General features: G+C 37.3%; 2 protein-coding genes and 1 long non-coding RNA gene across 3 annotated transcripts; all 3 read left to right on the top strand.

Annotated features, from left to right (window-relative positions):
• Positions 1 to 1,478: 1,478 nt before the first annotated feature.
• LOC112558249 lies at positions 1,479 to 3,323 on the top strand. The gene is made up of 5 exons (XR_003098110.1): positions 1,479 to 1,544; positions 2,274 to 2,327; positions 2,460 to 2,540; positions 2,698 to 2,745; positions 3,159 to 3,323. It is a non-coding gene; the product is annotated as an uncharacterized LOC112558249 (long non-coding RNA).
• A 1,468-nt stretch (positions 3,324 to 4,791) lies between these two features.
• LOC112555774 (neprilysin-11-like) lies at positions 4,792 to 6,905 on the top strand. The gene is made up of 5 exons (XM_025224284.1): positions 4,792 to 4,962; positions 5,219 to 5,302; positions 5,546 to 5,688; positions 6,131 to 6,203; positions 6,801 to 6,905. The coding sequence occupies exons 1-5, from the start codon at positions 4,849 to 4,851 to the stop codon at positions 6,903 to 6,905; spliced, it is 519 nt and encodes a 172-aa protein (XP_025080069.1). The 5' UTR covers positions 4,792 to 4,848.
• LOC112557900 (endothelin-converting enzyme 1-like) lies at positions 6,377 to 13,703 on the top strand. Its single transcript, XM_025228038.1, has 12 exons — positions 6,377 to 6,496; positions 6,801 to 6,900; positions 7,560 to 7,637; positions 7,923 to 8,026; positions 8,220 to 8,278; positions 9,047 to 9,098; positions 10,063 to 10,130; positions 10,373 to 10,503; positions 10,908 to 10,973; positions 12,002 to 12,100; positions 12,349 to 12,422; positions 12,810 to 13,703. Exons 3-12 carry the CDS (start codon positions 7,569 to 7,571, stop codon positions 12,907 to 12,909), a joined length of 822 nt encoding a protein of 273 aa, XP_025083823.1. The 5' UTR covers positions 6,377 to 6,496; positions 6,801 to 6,900; positions 7,560 to 7,568; the 3' UTR covers positions 12,910 to 13,703.
• The last annotated feature ends 3,088 nt before the right edge of the window (positions 13,704 to 16,791 follow it).

Below are 16,791 nucleotides of genomic sequence, written 5' to 3'. Positions count from 1 at the left end.
GCAACGGTAAATTCGAAAAAAAGGTAAGAGAAAAGTTTTATCTACTTTCCAGATGGTAAATGCCTAAAAACTCGAAAGACAAAACTTGTGACTATGTTATAATATGATGTAAGCGATACGACTTTGTGCTGACAGCAAATTTAAGTAGTCCGGTCGGCATTTCGTATCAAGATGTTTACATAAATGACATTTTTAATCAGCTAGATTTCAATATTACATGTAAAATGTATTACATGTATTACATGCCAGGCTTAGAGAAAAGTCATGTAAAAGACATTGACTCCGAAATAACGCTGGCGGAGGAAACCTTATAAGTGTGAAGATTAGCACTGTTGCAAGATATACATTGATAAAGATCCAGAAATCGTTGACGAAACAGAAAATATATGCAGAGTAATGTTTTTCCTATTGTCTTCACATTTTAACGTGTTGTGATTGCCAAATCCTTTAGATATATATATATCTTGAGAGAAAACAATAAATAATCGCTTTAATCCACTTTAACCCATCTTCTCATTTTGATTATTTTAAGGTATTGCTAGAATAACTATACGAATAATTTTATTTCTACTTTCTTTGCAGGATCACGAGAAAACGAAGTCCATCATCAAGAGACAAGTGCCTCATTATTCTTGTTGGAGTGTTTGTTGTCTTCATTGCTCTGTTCGTCAAATATGACGAAGCAAGAGGCAAGTAAACAATTCGTGAAAAAGACAATTTTTAAAAACTCTTCAAAATATCTTTTTTAAAGTTACAATGCTGAATTTTTTCATCATTTTACTGTACATCAAGGCAATTTGCTATGTTTTTCTAGTAAGTAAAATGTTAAATATCATGGTCGTTTTCATGCCTTAATTATCTTAATTTATTTTTATTTCCTGCGTAATATTTTTTGGTCTTTCAAGTTTTTGAGGGTGAGCGTGTTTTGGTTCTCAAACAACTGACTGACACTCCTTTTAATTTCATTTTCCTGTTTTCTTGTATATTGTTGGTCAAGAGCAGAGAATGCAAGTTGTCTTGACTGTCATGCTGCGCGATATACACGAGTTCAATTAAATTGGTAATTTGCCGAGTCATAGTTATTGTAATATCTGTATATCAAAAGAGATATATCCCTATAATTATTTATCTTTCAAACTCCCTTTTATATGGCTTTCACTATTATTTCTTTCGTTATTTCTTTGTGTCTTTTTTTTATTATATAGCCTCGCATGCTCTAAGATAAGTCATGAGATCTCTGTCCAAACAACAAAACTCGAAATATATTGAGACACGAGGAAGCAGTGAGAGCTAGAGCTGGGGCTGTAGATTACAGCTGGGTGTCATTTGTGCTGACATCACTTTATTTTATTGTCTTAGATGACTTAGATGATACGCTTGATGGCGGCGTTTTAAAAGGCATGGGAATAGGGAAGCCTATTAAATATAATAGCTCTGAACAGGTCAATTATGCTAAGGCGACAAATTTGTCTAAACAGAAAAAAGATCAAGTGTCCTCTCTTGAAAGACTGGCAGTGAATTTGTGGCGAAGCTATCACATAAAAGTAAACGATGAGTAATTTTGTTTGTTTGAATGATATTATATTAGTAAATTAGTTACTGAAGCATTTTGCGAAATTAAAAATACATGATAGCTGTACTGTTACATTCTCTTGTTTTTGAGAACAATTAAACAGGGTATGCTGATAATAATTTTAAAATAAAAACCAATAGAAACGATACAAGAAAATGTAGCATGCACTATAGAAACTGGATAAAAGTTAAAAAGGAACTATTCAAAATGCATGTGTGCTGAATGAAATAAATGAACCAAGAGTCATATGATACTTACCGCACTATACCTATTGAAATGGAAGTGTGTTCATGATCTACTAGTCAAAACATACCACGCTTTTCTTAACACAACCATGTAATGGTTAAACTGCATATTGATCTAGTCAGTTCCATATCTCTTGGGTGTCTATTTTAATAATTAAAAATGAATACTCAGATTAACACAATTCATGTGTACATGCATCAAGATAGGAAAAAAATCAAATTAAAGACACGCATCAACAATTATCCTGTCAATCATTTATATTATTTTCCGTGACTTGGAGATCAAGACTGCGGGACAGAGACAGAGGATAGAGAGGGTGAATACATCTAAGGAACTGAGTATGTATGTAAATAACTTAATGTCAGTTTGTATACTAAAAAAAAAACTTATTAATATTACATGCCTTTGTACTTAGTGTATAAACGTTCATGGTATACAACGTGGACTATTCCAGGTACAGCTACTGCTCCTAAAGATGTTAGCCTCACGTTTGAGTGCCTTGAATCAGGTGAGTTGTTGGAGCGCGCGCGTGCGAGTGCGAGTGAGAGCAAGTAATTTTATTTGCGTGTGTTAGTGTGTGCTCTATCCATCGTTTTCTCCAAAATCCGGCCGGTTAACAAAGTCTACAATGTATCTACAGGTCTGCACATCGTCGACGACACAGCAGCTGCAGAAGCGTTTGGGCGAACTGTTGCCTACTTAACGCCCTCTCATCAGTCTGGTGAGGTTACAACTTGAATTAAAATCTGTTTATGCATAAATAAATGTTCACGTGTGTGTAAAAATAATCTTCTTCGAGCGTGCTGATAATAAGATTTCTCGAATGTATTTTGAAGATTTTGAAGTGTCCGAATGAAACACGGGTGTGTCTGTTCCAGGTAAGACCCCGCTAGAAATTTGCCGAACGTTCGACTGTTTGAAATCAGGTAAGTTGTTTGGATGGAGATGTATCAAGAATACGGGTTTGCTTCACTTTGGGGTGACTTAATCTCTCGGCAGGAGACCGCAAGAACATCCACATATTTGTAAATATTCTTCTGAATGAGAATAAAACCTGGACTAGAGCGAGCAGGGTCCCAGCTGTCTTCCTTATAGGGTACATGATATCGTAACATTAGCTCAACAATATTAACCACATTATTTGTTACAGATATCATTAAACTTCTGTTAAAGTCTTCGTCGTCTCTTGACTCTCGTCTCATGCTCCACGAAAAGTATTAACTAAACATGCATGTAATGTTACACAATCTGGAAGCACATAAGAAAGGGTTTAAAAATCAAGGGAAATTCAAACAACAGAAATGCGATTATGTTTTAGCTTCTTTTTTAACACCAACAGGTGCTTACATCCCCAACAACATTGATACCGCAGTGGGTCCTTGCAAGGACTTTTATCAGTTCGCGTGCGGACGCTGGATTAAGGAGAATCCAATACCCAAAAGTTCCACAGGTTCCAAAGGATTTGCTAAAACAGATTTGGCTAGTTTCGTAACTAAAGAAACTGTCAAGGGTAAGATTTAAAATATAATCTAGAGAAAAATATTTGTCAATAAGATAAAATCTCCGTATCGTTTTCTTAGTTTATCTTACTTAGTTCTACTTTCTTTATAAAACATTTTAAAAGATTTGATAGTTGATTCTACTTTGTCTTGCATTCCTCTACTTCCAATGAATGAGAACTAGTAAGCTTGTTTTGGAACTTAATATCAAGTCAGTAGTAAATAAGATTTTTACTGGCAAACGCATAAACCTAAAAAATAACAAAAACAATTATAATATGAAGCGTTAAGAATATCTCAATTTTCCTGCAGAGCTTCTTAAAGTCGATGACAGCACAGCCCCACAAGCTGTGCAGCAGGCTCGTTCTTACTTCCGGTCCTGCATGGACGTGGGTGGGTACAGAAGCTGGCTATTGTTACTTTGTCTGCTTCCTTTCTCTTTAACAGCGCAGCACATTCTAGAAATTCTTACAATCCCTTGTTGATCAACGGTAGCAAAACTGTTAGTAAAGCTGAAAATCGCTTGCGGACCTTTAACCTTCCAACAATTGTTTTCTTGAAGTTTAACATTAGTATGGAGAGAAAATTTTGCAATTGTAATGACGGCGCTGTACTAATCATGGTGGATGGTTTATTACAGACACCTTGAGCATGCGTGGAATTAAGCCGTTAATCGACTTCCTAGACCGCGACATCATCTACCCGACACTTCAACCATGGTGGACAGACACGGGTATGACGTTCTCGGACATCATTGAGTACCTCTCTAATGTGGGTGACTTTGGCGTCAACGTTTTTTGTCCCTTTAGGAGTTATTCAGGACCAGATGCACTCAGAGAAGAATATCATCATGGTAACATTTTTTTCACAGCTACTTCTGTCAGAAGGGGATATATATATATATATGTGTAATTTTACAGGTGCTTCTGTAATATAGTATCATATTTTACAGCTGATTCAACGATTCTTCTATTTCTTCGTCTTTTTTTCTATTCTTCCTTCTGTTTTGTTGATATTTTAAAAAATTATTCTTAAATTATCGTCTTTTTTCAAAAAAAGTAAACTAAGGTTTCTTGCAAGGGTAACTTAGTTTTGTGTGTGTGCGTGCGCGTTCCGAGGGGAGGGTCTGATACTGATACAATCTCTCGAATGTGGATCAGAAGGTCACTTATTACAGGGTCTCAAGTCTTCTGAAAGTCCCAGACAAAGAAATCAAAATGGATGCTAAGATAAAAGAAATTTGAATTCCACTTTTTACCTACCGTGCCTTAGACGTGTCGACCACATTAGCTCACTTTAATGATCAAGTGTATCCTACCTCACCATAAAACAATAGACAACAAACAAATCAAAACAACAGAGATTAGATTGCATCTTCCCAATTCTTTGCAGTAATATGTTAATAAATTGTCTTTTAATTTATGGAGATGACCACTTTCGGGCACAATGCATTTTTGGTTTCAGTTCTTTCAAGCGACGGTCCTGCTGGGAGATCCATACAAGTATTTAGAAATAAAAAGGTCAGAAGCGATGGAGAAATTACAAAGCATGTATATGTATACCCACTTACGGTTGGGTGCAGATCCAATTACTGCTTTTCAAGACGCCAAAGACGTGGTGGACTTTGAGATAAAACTAGCCAAAGTAAGCATCAGATGACGATGATGATGATTACGATGATATTCTATGATGGATATTTTATGTGTGTGTGTGTATATATATAATTTATATCTTTAACGTGAACAAATAGAACGGGACTGTTGTTGTTGTGGTTTGTATATACCTCTATCTTATGAACGTTACATGTCAAAGATCTTTGAGTATACAAATATTGAAAGAACTGACATCTTTTATTTCACGGAATTCATTATTTAATGATAGTGACTTTTTTACACTTCAGGCCATTGTTCCACGAAAGGAACAAACTGACAAAGTCAAGGTGTTCCAAAAAATGACGGTGGCGGACTTGACTGACAGGTTTCCAAGGTAACAGGGAGACGTTAGCCTTGGTTTGCTGCTTCTTATGAATCCGGTTTACTTTGGATTGTGACTTGATTTATTCTGTAATAATATATCCATTGTCATCGTTACTGTTTGCTTGTATGTGTGTGCGTGTGCACGCACGTCATTATTTTTGTATATCTCCTGTCTCATCCTCTGTCTGCCTCTCTTCATGTATTTTTAATTGTACATAGCTATGAATCTTTCAACTAAACCAGTTTTTTTGCAGTTGGACTGGTTGAGTTTCTTACGGAATCAATTCAGCAGGACAGGAGAGGATTATAACATCACAATGGACGAAGTGGTAGCCATTGATGCTTTGAAGTATTATGATTATCTTTTCAGCCTGGTGAATAAAACACCAACTAGGTATGCTGTTTCCTTACTTTCTCTTCCATTAACAATTTAAGACTGCTGAACAAGTAAATCTAAATTCTCAGTTACTTTTCTAGTTCGTCCTCTCATTCATGTTTATTTCTATCACTGGAACTCTCTCCTCTTTCATATGCGCCACTCATCCGCTATCAAATCATTTAAATGAGCTTTAAAAATAATTTTCAGGAACTTTACTCTTAACAGCAGTCACCATAATGCTAGTTCATCTATTAGGCTTTTTTTGAATCTGTAATTATATAGATGATGATGCTAGATATTTTTAAACATTACTATCGCGGTTGCAATTTGCTGAATTCCTTTACTTAAAGAATATACCTTATAGACGTATGAAGTGTGTGTTATCGGATAGTCTGCAGTACATTCTATCAACACTTTGTCATGCAAGGCTTGTTTCTCCGTCGTGTCTGTCTGACAGGACGTTGCTGAACTACGGCATGTGGCGTCACGTGGTATTCCTTTCCCAGTTCCTTGCCCCAGACTTTCGACAGGTGAGGCAGCTCGTCATCCAGCTTCATTTGCTGCGCCACCCTGCTTGGCTGACCGGTTGGGTGATAAAATAATAAGAAGAAATTTATTTCTTGTCATTAGTGAATTTCTATTGCCTTTTCTATTGCCTATTGTCGATCGTCTAATCTTGTTTATCTCTTTGCTTCATCCTCAGCTATTGTATGGAGCCGTAGTTCGTGATGTCATCTGCTTACAGTACGTTCAAGAATATTTCCCTTTCGCTGTGGGCAGAATGTATGTGGACCAAATGTTCTCACCACAAGATAAACTAAAGGTATGTAACCTGACTTCCTTAGCTGTAAAGTGTATGATAAATGAGTTCACTTTGACGGAATCCAAGGCTGTAACCTTATTTTAAACATAATTATAATTTTTTGAAAATAAATGTTCGCGGGAGTGCAGTGGAAGAACAACGGAAGAATACAAATGATGGCTACTCAAATGCGCGGTACTATGCTTACCTGTTATGTTATAACTGCTTATTCGATCTTCTGTGATTTTGTTTGTATATCTGTAGTATATGTTGTAAATAAGATACTGGTGCTTGACCTGTATGTAAGAGATTACATGTTCTACAGGTAGAAAATATTACCGAAAGTCTGTTGACGGCTTTTAAGAAGATGATAAAAGATGCTCGCTGGCTGTCACAAGCTACGAAGACAGTAGCATTGAGAAAAGGTTAGAACCTATGCTAACTAGCATCGAAATTTTCTAGTAGTGAAAGAACTGTTCAGAATCTATTATTCATTGAACATCCTTAAGTACAGAGCGTCTTAAAATGACCAGAATGTGGCAGTCAATGGGCAGTCAATGAAAAGTTGCTGCTGGAAAAGATTGCATTGTCATCGGAAATGAGGAAATTTTAAGACTTCTAGGACGATGGGAAAGTGGGTGAAAAATCGATGACAAATTTCTACTGAATACATGCATACATGCATACATACATAAAAAGATGAAACAAACACAGAACCATTTCATACCTTTACTTGTTGTTTGTTGTGTTATTTCGCGACATTGTTTTTGAGCGTTGAATGATCCAAGTAGATGAAAATAGTAACAATGATATAACTAATTATTCGCTTTACGTTTTATTGTATCATTTTTTAGCCATAAAACTTGAGCAGGCAAAAATTTTGTGGAGATAGCAAATGTGTGATAAGACTATCTTTTTGTACCACATGAGACCGTTCCACCAACGACGGAATATACATACATATCCACAAATGGATGTTTGCTCAGAGACAATCAGTCTTTATTTCCTTTGTTTCGAGACGCGTTACGTTATATTCCATGATCTGTGGTAGAATAGTATAAGAAATTGTTACTTATTTTCACAGTTGAGCTCCATGGGTCGTAAGATCGGTTATCCGGAGTTTGTCCTTGATGACACGGCTCTCAATGCCAAAAGTGACAAGGTAACCTTCTGGTTCACTCTCTCTCTAATTCAAATACGCAGTCACTCACATGCACTCGTACAAACAGACATATGAACTGATATACATATTTATTTACATTTATTAATGGGATTTTGAAGGTTGATTTCCATTAATGTCGATTAACATTCGACTATTTTTTTCAACACAATAAATAATTTCTTTCATTTGTTTCAGAATGTTACATTCTTCTTGTTCTCATACTCAGCCGTTCATTCATTCTTTTATTTATTCATTTATTTATTAAAAAATTGTCCTTTTATGCAGTACTTTGTAAACGAAGACGACTTCTTCGGGACTAGCCTTGATATTTTGGTGGAAAGGACAGTCTATGCGCTTCAAAATCTAGGGAGGCAGGAGTACAGAACTGAGTAAGACTTATGTATGATGTGCAAATCTGCATATATATATATTGCAGTAACAATGGTTATAATGTCGTAAGCCATTTATTGTGTGACATATAAATCAATTAAAGGAATAAATGTTCACTTCTGTTGCTAAAAATGGGTGCCTCATCTAAGATTTAGTGAACATTGATTTCGATCTTCACTTCTTTATTTTCAGATGGAGCATGCCAATATATTCTGTTAATGCTTTCTACAATCCATATGTCAACGAAATAGGTGAGACACTGAGAGCAGGTTGTTGCATAAACGTATTTTCTTAATGTCGTTACACGTACGCGCGCCACGCTTACGAACACGCGCGCGCGCGCACACACACACACACAAACAATCACGTGCTGTGGTGAAATTACCTTAAACTACAAAGATTACATATACCACAAATCTTTTTTGTAGTCTGCATTCCTTGTTGCTACTTTCTCGGGGATCTTGTCGAGTTCTGATTACAAATTCTCTATTGGAACATTTTATTTACATCCAATCAAACAGTTACACCATACAGCACTTCACAGCTTCCTCACCCGAGAATCTCTCGCAGCTGCTGACACCGTCCCACCCGAGTAGGTCTCTTTGGTCTACTTGTGTGGACCTCCTCTCTGTGCCACAAATAAAATGGCAGAAATTTAGCAAACCCTCTTTTCTTGCTTCTTGGGCCCCAATGTTTGGAATTCTCTTACCATATCTCGTTAAACTGTGTCTTCGTTCAAAGCCTTCAAATCTGCTCTCAAAATCCGTCTCATTAAAAGTATCTTGCAAAATCAAGAGCATCCACAGTTCTTCATCCAAGCTCTTGATTCATTCTTCTGTAATAGTGTCAACTTTCTGACGCTTATTTGCTTAGGTAAGAAATATTTGTTTGTAGTCTTTTGAGTGCAGCGCAGTTGTAAAATTGAGCTCTATAAATTCGACGACGACGACGACGACGACGATGATGATGATGATTGTTTTTAGTAGGAAATATTTATTGTTTCTTTCACATTATTGCAGTATTTCCAGCGGGAATTCTCACCCTTCCCATCCTCGTCAAAAACTTTACAACGTAAGAAACAAGCTAAAATATGTTTTTATATATTCATATTTCCTTCCAAGTCTGATAACAATAATCATCAACACAATGTGTATTGAACAACGGCGACCACCCTGCAGTTGTCCAGCAGGAAGGACAACTGAGTTATCAGGGAAGATAAATGCAACGGAAGGCGAGGGTTGGTCTGTGCCTACCACACGCCCTGGGCATGGTGAACCATTTTAATTCACTCCCCTACATCAAGACCACTTAGACACTTATTCAAACCGGGCCGACCACCCATATACTTCATATTGAATTACTTTTACTAAAATCTGGGTGAACAAAAAATGACTATATCCAGTCATTTAGCTAGGTAAATCACATTGGAAAAGTGTTTCATCACCTAGCATAAGAAAGGAAGATTTTAGTTTGAAGATGTGAATTTTTCGGGTTGTACATTCTTTTGCAAAAGAGACGACGACACGAGTGCACGCGACAAGTCGGCAGGCAAATATCTCATTATTTTTGAGGCTATATCTAACACTTGCTATTCTTTGCTAGTCTCAGTTATATTTTTTTCATTTCTTTATGATGTGTAGCCATTAAAAACGACTGAATTTCGGACTAAATGTCATAGTAATGATCGACTGTGGGTAAGCCTGCATCGAAATTTTCTTTAAGAAAATACTAAATGATATACTTAATTTTCTCTGGATTTACGAGAAAGTGCTGTTTAACAATAGAATAAAAACATTTTCCCCTTTGCTTTAAGTTTGATTTATCTTCCTCTAATGTTTAAACCACAAGCTGTGGTGAATCTTTAACTCTAACTTTTATACCGACAACATTGGGTGAAGACTTTTAGTTTTGTGTTTGTGAGGGGAAATGGAAAGATTTGACTTTCCTGTGAATATCAGGGTTAGTAAATACACGCACAGACTTCACCAACATGGTATAAAATATTTGTGGTAAAACTGAGAACAAATTATTGCAGCGCTGAGCTTTACGGTAACCTCGGAACGGTCATCGCCCACGAGATCAGTCATTCCTTCCATGGTACAGGTAATACACATACCTGACTTTTCTGCTTACATCTGAGAAAACATCTGTGTTTAAAAAGCTGTAAAATTCATCATCAGAAAATGTTTTCTTTTGTCAGTTTCAAACTTTTCATTACTTCAATTTTTGTGCGCTGGATGTTTATGTTACATTTTATTGATTTATTGACTTTATATAACTGATTTGATGACTATGTGTAAACATTGTGGACTGCCTGCTACAGTTGTTTACTTTTGCATCTGCAGGTGCTGACTTTGATGAGAAAGGTAACTTGAGCCAGTGGTGGGGACAAAAAGACCTGAAGATTTTCCAAAACCGGAGTCAATGCCTGGTGGATCAGTACAATAAGTTTGTAGATAAGGAGATGAATTTACACGTAAGTCTTTTGTGTGGCCTGAGCTGGGCACATTAGTTATAGCAGTCTGTAGTGTTATGCATACGTGTGCAACTGTGCATCTTGCTACTCAGCTGTTTACACGTGTGATTGTGAATAAGCGAGAGAGATAATTGATGAGCGAAAGGTGAAGAGGGGTGAACGTGGTAAAGACAAAAAGAAGGGGCAGGGAAGAAGAATAAGAGAGAAAGGTAAAAGAAGAGAAAGAGAGAGGGAGAGAGAAAAGTGGACGACAAAGATGTTGATGAAAGTAATAATGATTAACTGAGGCTGGTTAAAACTATAAGTTTACTCTCTCTCTCTCTCTTTTTGCAATGCTTTGACAGTTATAACCCATCATGTCGTTTGTGGACACGTGCATACATTGTTCTCACATTCACGTGTAGGTCGACGGGTCGCTGACTTTGGATGAAAACATTGCTGACAACTGTGCGCTTAAACAAGCTTTCAAGGTAAGAACTACTCATTCTCAACTAACATGCTTTCACTAATTAAATAAATAATTAACTTTTATAAGCATGCACAGGTTTGTGGTTCAGAGGGATGTGATTAAGACCTTGGGCTAAATCTTATAAACATTCGCTCCTTCTTCTCTAATAAAAACGCAAATAAATTTTGTCCAATCAAAATTAACAACTACATCCTCCTACCTCATGACAGAACTTCAGATTTCCTCATCTAATAAGAAAGCATTACTCCCCGCATTTCTTACTACAGGAGTTGTACTGAGCAGGGATTTAGCGAAAGGTGGACAATATAACACCTTGTCTTCGGACTGTCCACTCTTCTCCCTGTCTCCACCTCTACACACCTTAGACTGTAGCATCGTATATGGTTGTAATTTATAAGTGTTTTGCCATTAATGAGGTCTCACAGAAAGATGCTACACTGCAAATTTTAATTGTGCTATACGTATTTTATCTCTCTTGTAAGGAATTGTGTACAGCATGTATGGTATGTATGACAGTGCATGATGTGTAGCTAACCTTTCAGAAAATAAAATACATTGTTGTCCCGCTTGTAAAATAACCGGACACCCAGAGCCGTGCGCGTGTTAAAGTTTTCGTGTGTCTCGGACCGTCCGAGTGCTGGTCAGCTCAGGGAATAGAGGGACGCGAAAGCATTGTTCAGATTGTCTCAAAGTCCCTGTGCGTCAAGTGGTTTCAACGCTGACTCACGTATCAAGAAAACGTAAGAGTGTGTAAGTAGAATGTGGCGTAAGGTGAGCCCTATAGCCGGGTGGTTAGGTGAGCAACCGTCACGCTGCCGACACAAGACCGACAGACTGACTGAGGCACGAGAGCCATCAGAGCGAGTCTGAGACGGACTCGCGAGCTGACCACAGAGACCGACGAGGAGACTGCGAGAGACACCGGGCTGTGACTATAATAATAACTGATAATAACAAACCTGGTGTGCTCTAAAGACAGATTAGTTCCTTTCTTGTTCAATGTGTCTGTCATTAGCAATATCTGTTCAGGCATATCGCAGTGTTATCAAGGAGAGAGGCCGAGAAGAAGACCAGCATCCTTCACTGCCGTACACACCGGACCAGCTCTTCTTCATCGGCTTTGCACAAGTCAGATACAGTTTACATTCACTTATTTTATAACATTAACAATATCTCACTTATCCCTAACCCTTTACAATTTATAGAAATTAGTCACGGAAATTCTAGTAAAAACTGAGGCAAAAATATAATGAAGTCATGAAATCATCCATGCATAGACATGGCTTAGATAGCCATTACAAACCACGTATGATGGGTCATTCTAGTAAAGTTGAATCCTGTGCTTATATTTACTGACTGGAAAATTTTTTTGGCAGGCCTGGTGTTCTAACTATGGACCCGAGCTCCGTAAAGTAGTAATGATGAATGACCACAGCCCGAATAACTTCAGGTAAATGGAACTACATTTATTATCAGACTTTTATAACCAGACATACTGATATCTAGTATACATTTCATAACCATAAGCCTGGACATTTGGGCGTTATGTTTCTTGAGTTGTATATAGAACAACCAAATCTGCCTTTTAATTAAAATAAAAAGTAAGATTAATACTTAATAAAATTATACGATGATTGTTGAAGAAAGACGAATTCTTAATACACATCCAGAAAGTTACTATATTTAACTTTAATTATCAAATATTGCAATGAAAAGTTTCTTTCTCTTAGTTTGATTGTTAACAGAAGAAACTAGAGTTAGGCACAGAGGACTTTTTTGCTCGCCTTCTCATTATTCAGATTATCATAATTGGCGATGTATTATTCTTCTCTTTCAGGGTTATAGGGTCTATTCAGAACAACAAGGATTTCGGTCGAGTCTTCAACTGTCCAGTGGGAAAACCCATGAATCCCAAGCACAAGTGCGAGGTCTGGTAGAATCGAGTTACAGTCTATCAAAAGAGGTGAAAGTTCATGGAGGACTCGTCGTGTCAAGTTATCTTTAAATTTTGATTGTAGTATGGAAATCAGGATCGATCTTACATCTTTGTTTTCTCAATGTTACCAAAAACTATAATCTCTCAACCTCTGTGTATGAATAGGTAGTTGCATGTTTAAAACATCAAATCTGTTTGATATTAAAAGCAGTCACTTATATACAATAAAGTCGTTGTATGATTGGTGTATGATGATAAGTAAATTGTAAAGGTTTATTAGATATCAATAAGTTTGTAATGACTGCTTTGTCTTTTTGAGAAATATTCTTATAATTATTTAAGAAAAATAACGCCAAAAGTCGAATCTGGGAAACCCACCATATGAAAAAAAGTTTCTTGGCCCGGAGAGGCTATAGGTTGTGTATATGAATTTATCCTCTCTTCTAGTAAATAGTAGCTGAACTAAAAGGGTTTACAAATTCTTTTTTTTTTTGAGACCAGCTGTGTGTGTGTATTTAATTTTTTTTATTTTTGGTGCAGCACATTGACCCTGTCTTTGATGGTGAGGTAGCGCGTTATCTAACTCAACGACTTTTTTAACGTCTAATAATAATGATGATAAAATAAATTATCTATTAATATTAAATATTAACTTTTAAAATAATTTGTTTCTCTTTAACAATGCTCCAATGGATTCCACACACGTTCAATCTCTAACAGTTACAACTTGGATTTGAAAATTTAGTCAAAATTTCGGCCAATATTTAAGAATTCATATAAAATGACAATGTGAGATCTTTCATATTCACCAACAGCTGCATCAATCTTTACACTTCTTTCAACATTAAAAATTATTTCTGCGTGCCTTCACCGCTGTCTATGTTTTAATAACCATACACAATATTGGTGACAACAACAACAATAATAATAATAATAATAATAATAATAATAATAATAATAATAATAATAATAATAATAATAATAATAATAATATACGTGTAAGTACCCAGTATCTGAAACAGTCCTATGTATGTACGTATTTTTAAACATCACACTTTTATCACTTTGAAATCCTGTGTTGGGTAGCAGGGTACCACATTCCCCAAATCTTATAAACCTAATATATAATGTCACCTTATTCCACTCATTAACATGCACTGGTTTTCTAGTAAAGCACCTGACTATGGCGTCTCTGTGGTGACTGGTGATGCTGCCTGTTGCTGTAGGTTGTAGGGAGACCCGGATGAAGACGGTAACGTACCCGCCAACAGAAGAAGTCGCGTCAAACACAATGTCAGCCACAACGATGATAATACATTTGTAACAGTCGACTAGCTAGCAGAGGTAGTGTACTTGTTTCTTCTTTTCCCCTATTCATCTGCTCTCTTCCTTACTCACACACTGCAATGAGGCCAGCTCCTCATGTCGCGAGTGATATGCATATAAGGTTACGACAGACATGAAACTCTTCAGATCTCTAATCTCCGATCATCCGTTCGTTCGTCTGTTTTAACATCCTGATTTTTTAAAATATCATTGTGCACATGACCTGTTCGGAAGGGAAAAACTTTAGTCTTGATCCCTCGAACCTTGCTAAGTCCTAAAAGTTGCTACTACAAATGTCGATAGTCCATTCAGCTCACACACAAGACGTAAATGTAGTTGCTTCAAACATCCATATTGAGTTACCTGACTACCTACCCAAACACACACACACAGTCAGTTATTTCCACCTTTCGATTTGTGCTGTCTGTAATGTGAATTTTTCCTTGTGCCTTTATGCGCATGATATTTTTCCTGGAGAGACACACACAGCATTTCAATGATACAATCAATATCGATATCAAGACCATGAAACGAAAGTAGACTTCCGAGTAATGGTGTCGCAATCTCACCTTGATATATACCCCACCCACCAACACGCATGCCAGGTCAAGTCGCGCTGGATTAGGGTGGCAACGCGCTCTGCTTCGACAAGAAATATTTTGTCTGCGTGAGACACAAGGTTTCCTTGCCTTCCGATCACTTGAAATAGTCACCATGGGGGACATTGAACAGCTAAGTATCACAGACAGCAGAGATGGACTTTACCCAGATGAAATATGGTGAGTTGGCTTTATTGCAACCCTTTGAAATCGAATAGTTTTTCTTTTGAGGCGATTTACAACTGACAGCGTTCCCCAAAAGTTGTGGATTTTATAGAATATTTTTTCTAATGTAGTTGAGATGTGTTTTTACAATTTTTTTCAACACCCTAAGTCATGATTAGTTAAGCAGTATTTTGCTCTCTATCCTAATACCACATTTGGATGAGAGCTTTTTTGAGATATGGCTTGTCTCTGTTTATTGTAGCCCTTGTGCCAGTTCCCAATGGAATGTTTGCATTAGAGGCAGGCTTTCTGTTTATAATCAGTGTTATCAAATGGTCGTGTTTGTATTTGCTTTTCCTCCCTACAGAGGGCTGGATCGAATGAGCGTTCATGCCTGCTCTTGACACCTTGTATAAATCATAAATTTTATGGATAAACCGCTCGTATGAGCATCTATATTATTATATTCAAACTAAATGAACGAGGAAAAAGCAGCATGGGTCAGGATGGTTTGAATACACGGGACTTAGATATCTTGGACGTGCGTCTCGCCATGGTTTGAAAGGAGAATACAAAAACAGGTTTAAATGTACTTTACTAGACATGACAGGTGCATGTCACGTTGAATATTGTAGTGCCCTCCTTCCACTCAATTTATTGGCTATGTGCTTGAGGAGAAAGTGTTCAGATAACAGTCTGTTGTTACGTTTAGACGAGTCCCTACCCTCTATCATTCTGCTTGCATGCATGCTTGTGTGCGTGTGTTTATGTGTAGACTAAGAGACGATACCTCCCTGGTAAAGAAATCATTGTGTTATTGTTTGTTATAACATTTCTCTGTTACAACATTCGAAGTTTCTCGCCAACACTATCCCCGGAAACCTTGGTATTCACATTAGCATTATACTGCCTGTGAATGCTATGTACAATGTTCACATGTAAGTCACTTTGTCCGTGGTCCAAATGTTAGGAGATAATACAGTTAGTACAATGAGGTTTGGCTGTCCTTGGTTCAGTGCATATCCGGGACACGCTATTCTTTCTCTGTGTTGGGTATCTGCTTACAGGGCAGGCTGCCTTGCCGTCATATACCCTCAGTTGCTGGCTCGACATAAAACACCTAATCCACCCCACCTGGCGGTACGGCTCACAAGCCCCAACCCGTGTTCTTCGCAGAAAAAAATGCAAACAGAAAAAATACCACAACCCTTCCTACCAGTGACTATCCCTTCCCACTACCTACAGGTGGGGATAGAGAAGAAAGACTCTCCCATTAATAGTGCGTCCCACTAACCAGGTGTGACAAGCCAACGAATGTTTACTGTTAGTTGAGTGCTACATACATGCAAGTTTTGACTTCACACACACACACACTTATCTGGCCCCACAAGTGAAAATAGAAAAACAGAATTGTTTGCTCTGGGCTCTTAAGGAGCTTAAGCTGATATGTAGCTACGGAGGCAGGTCGCAATACCCACAACAACAACAACAACAACAACAGCAACAGCAGCAGCAACAACAACAACTTATGGCATTATAGCTTGCGATATGTATCTGGACAACGTCGATCTGGTTTACTCGACATCGCTCGCATTATATATACAATCCTTTGAGTAATTGGTGACAATGTGGAAGAAAACAAAAGAGCACGAAGAAATAAGCACACATGCTTACACAGGTGTGTTCACATCAGTATGTTGGTAGCTGTAAGACGTTTGTAACGAACCGTTAGAAAATGTTTGTCAAACAACGGGTCATATGCTGTTATCTCTACTTTCGTTTTGGCAGGTTTT

Source organism: Pomacea canaliculata, linkage group LG2 (genome assembly GCF_003073045.1).
Source record: "Pomacea canaliculata isolate SZHN2017 linkage group LG2, ASM307304v1, whole genome shotgun sequence".
NCBI classification, from domain to species: domain Eukaryota; kingdom Metazoa; phylum Mollusca; class Gastropoda; order Architaenioglossa; family Ampullariidae; genus Pomacea; species Pomacea canaliculata.
This window is presented reverse-complemented; position numbering and strand designations above follow the sequence as displayed.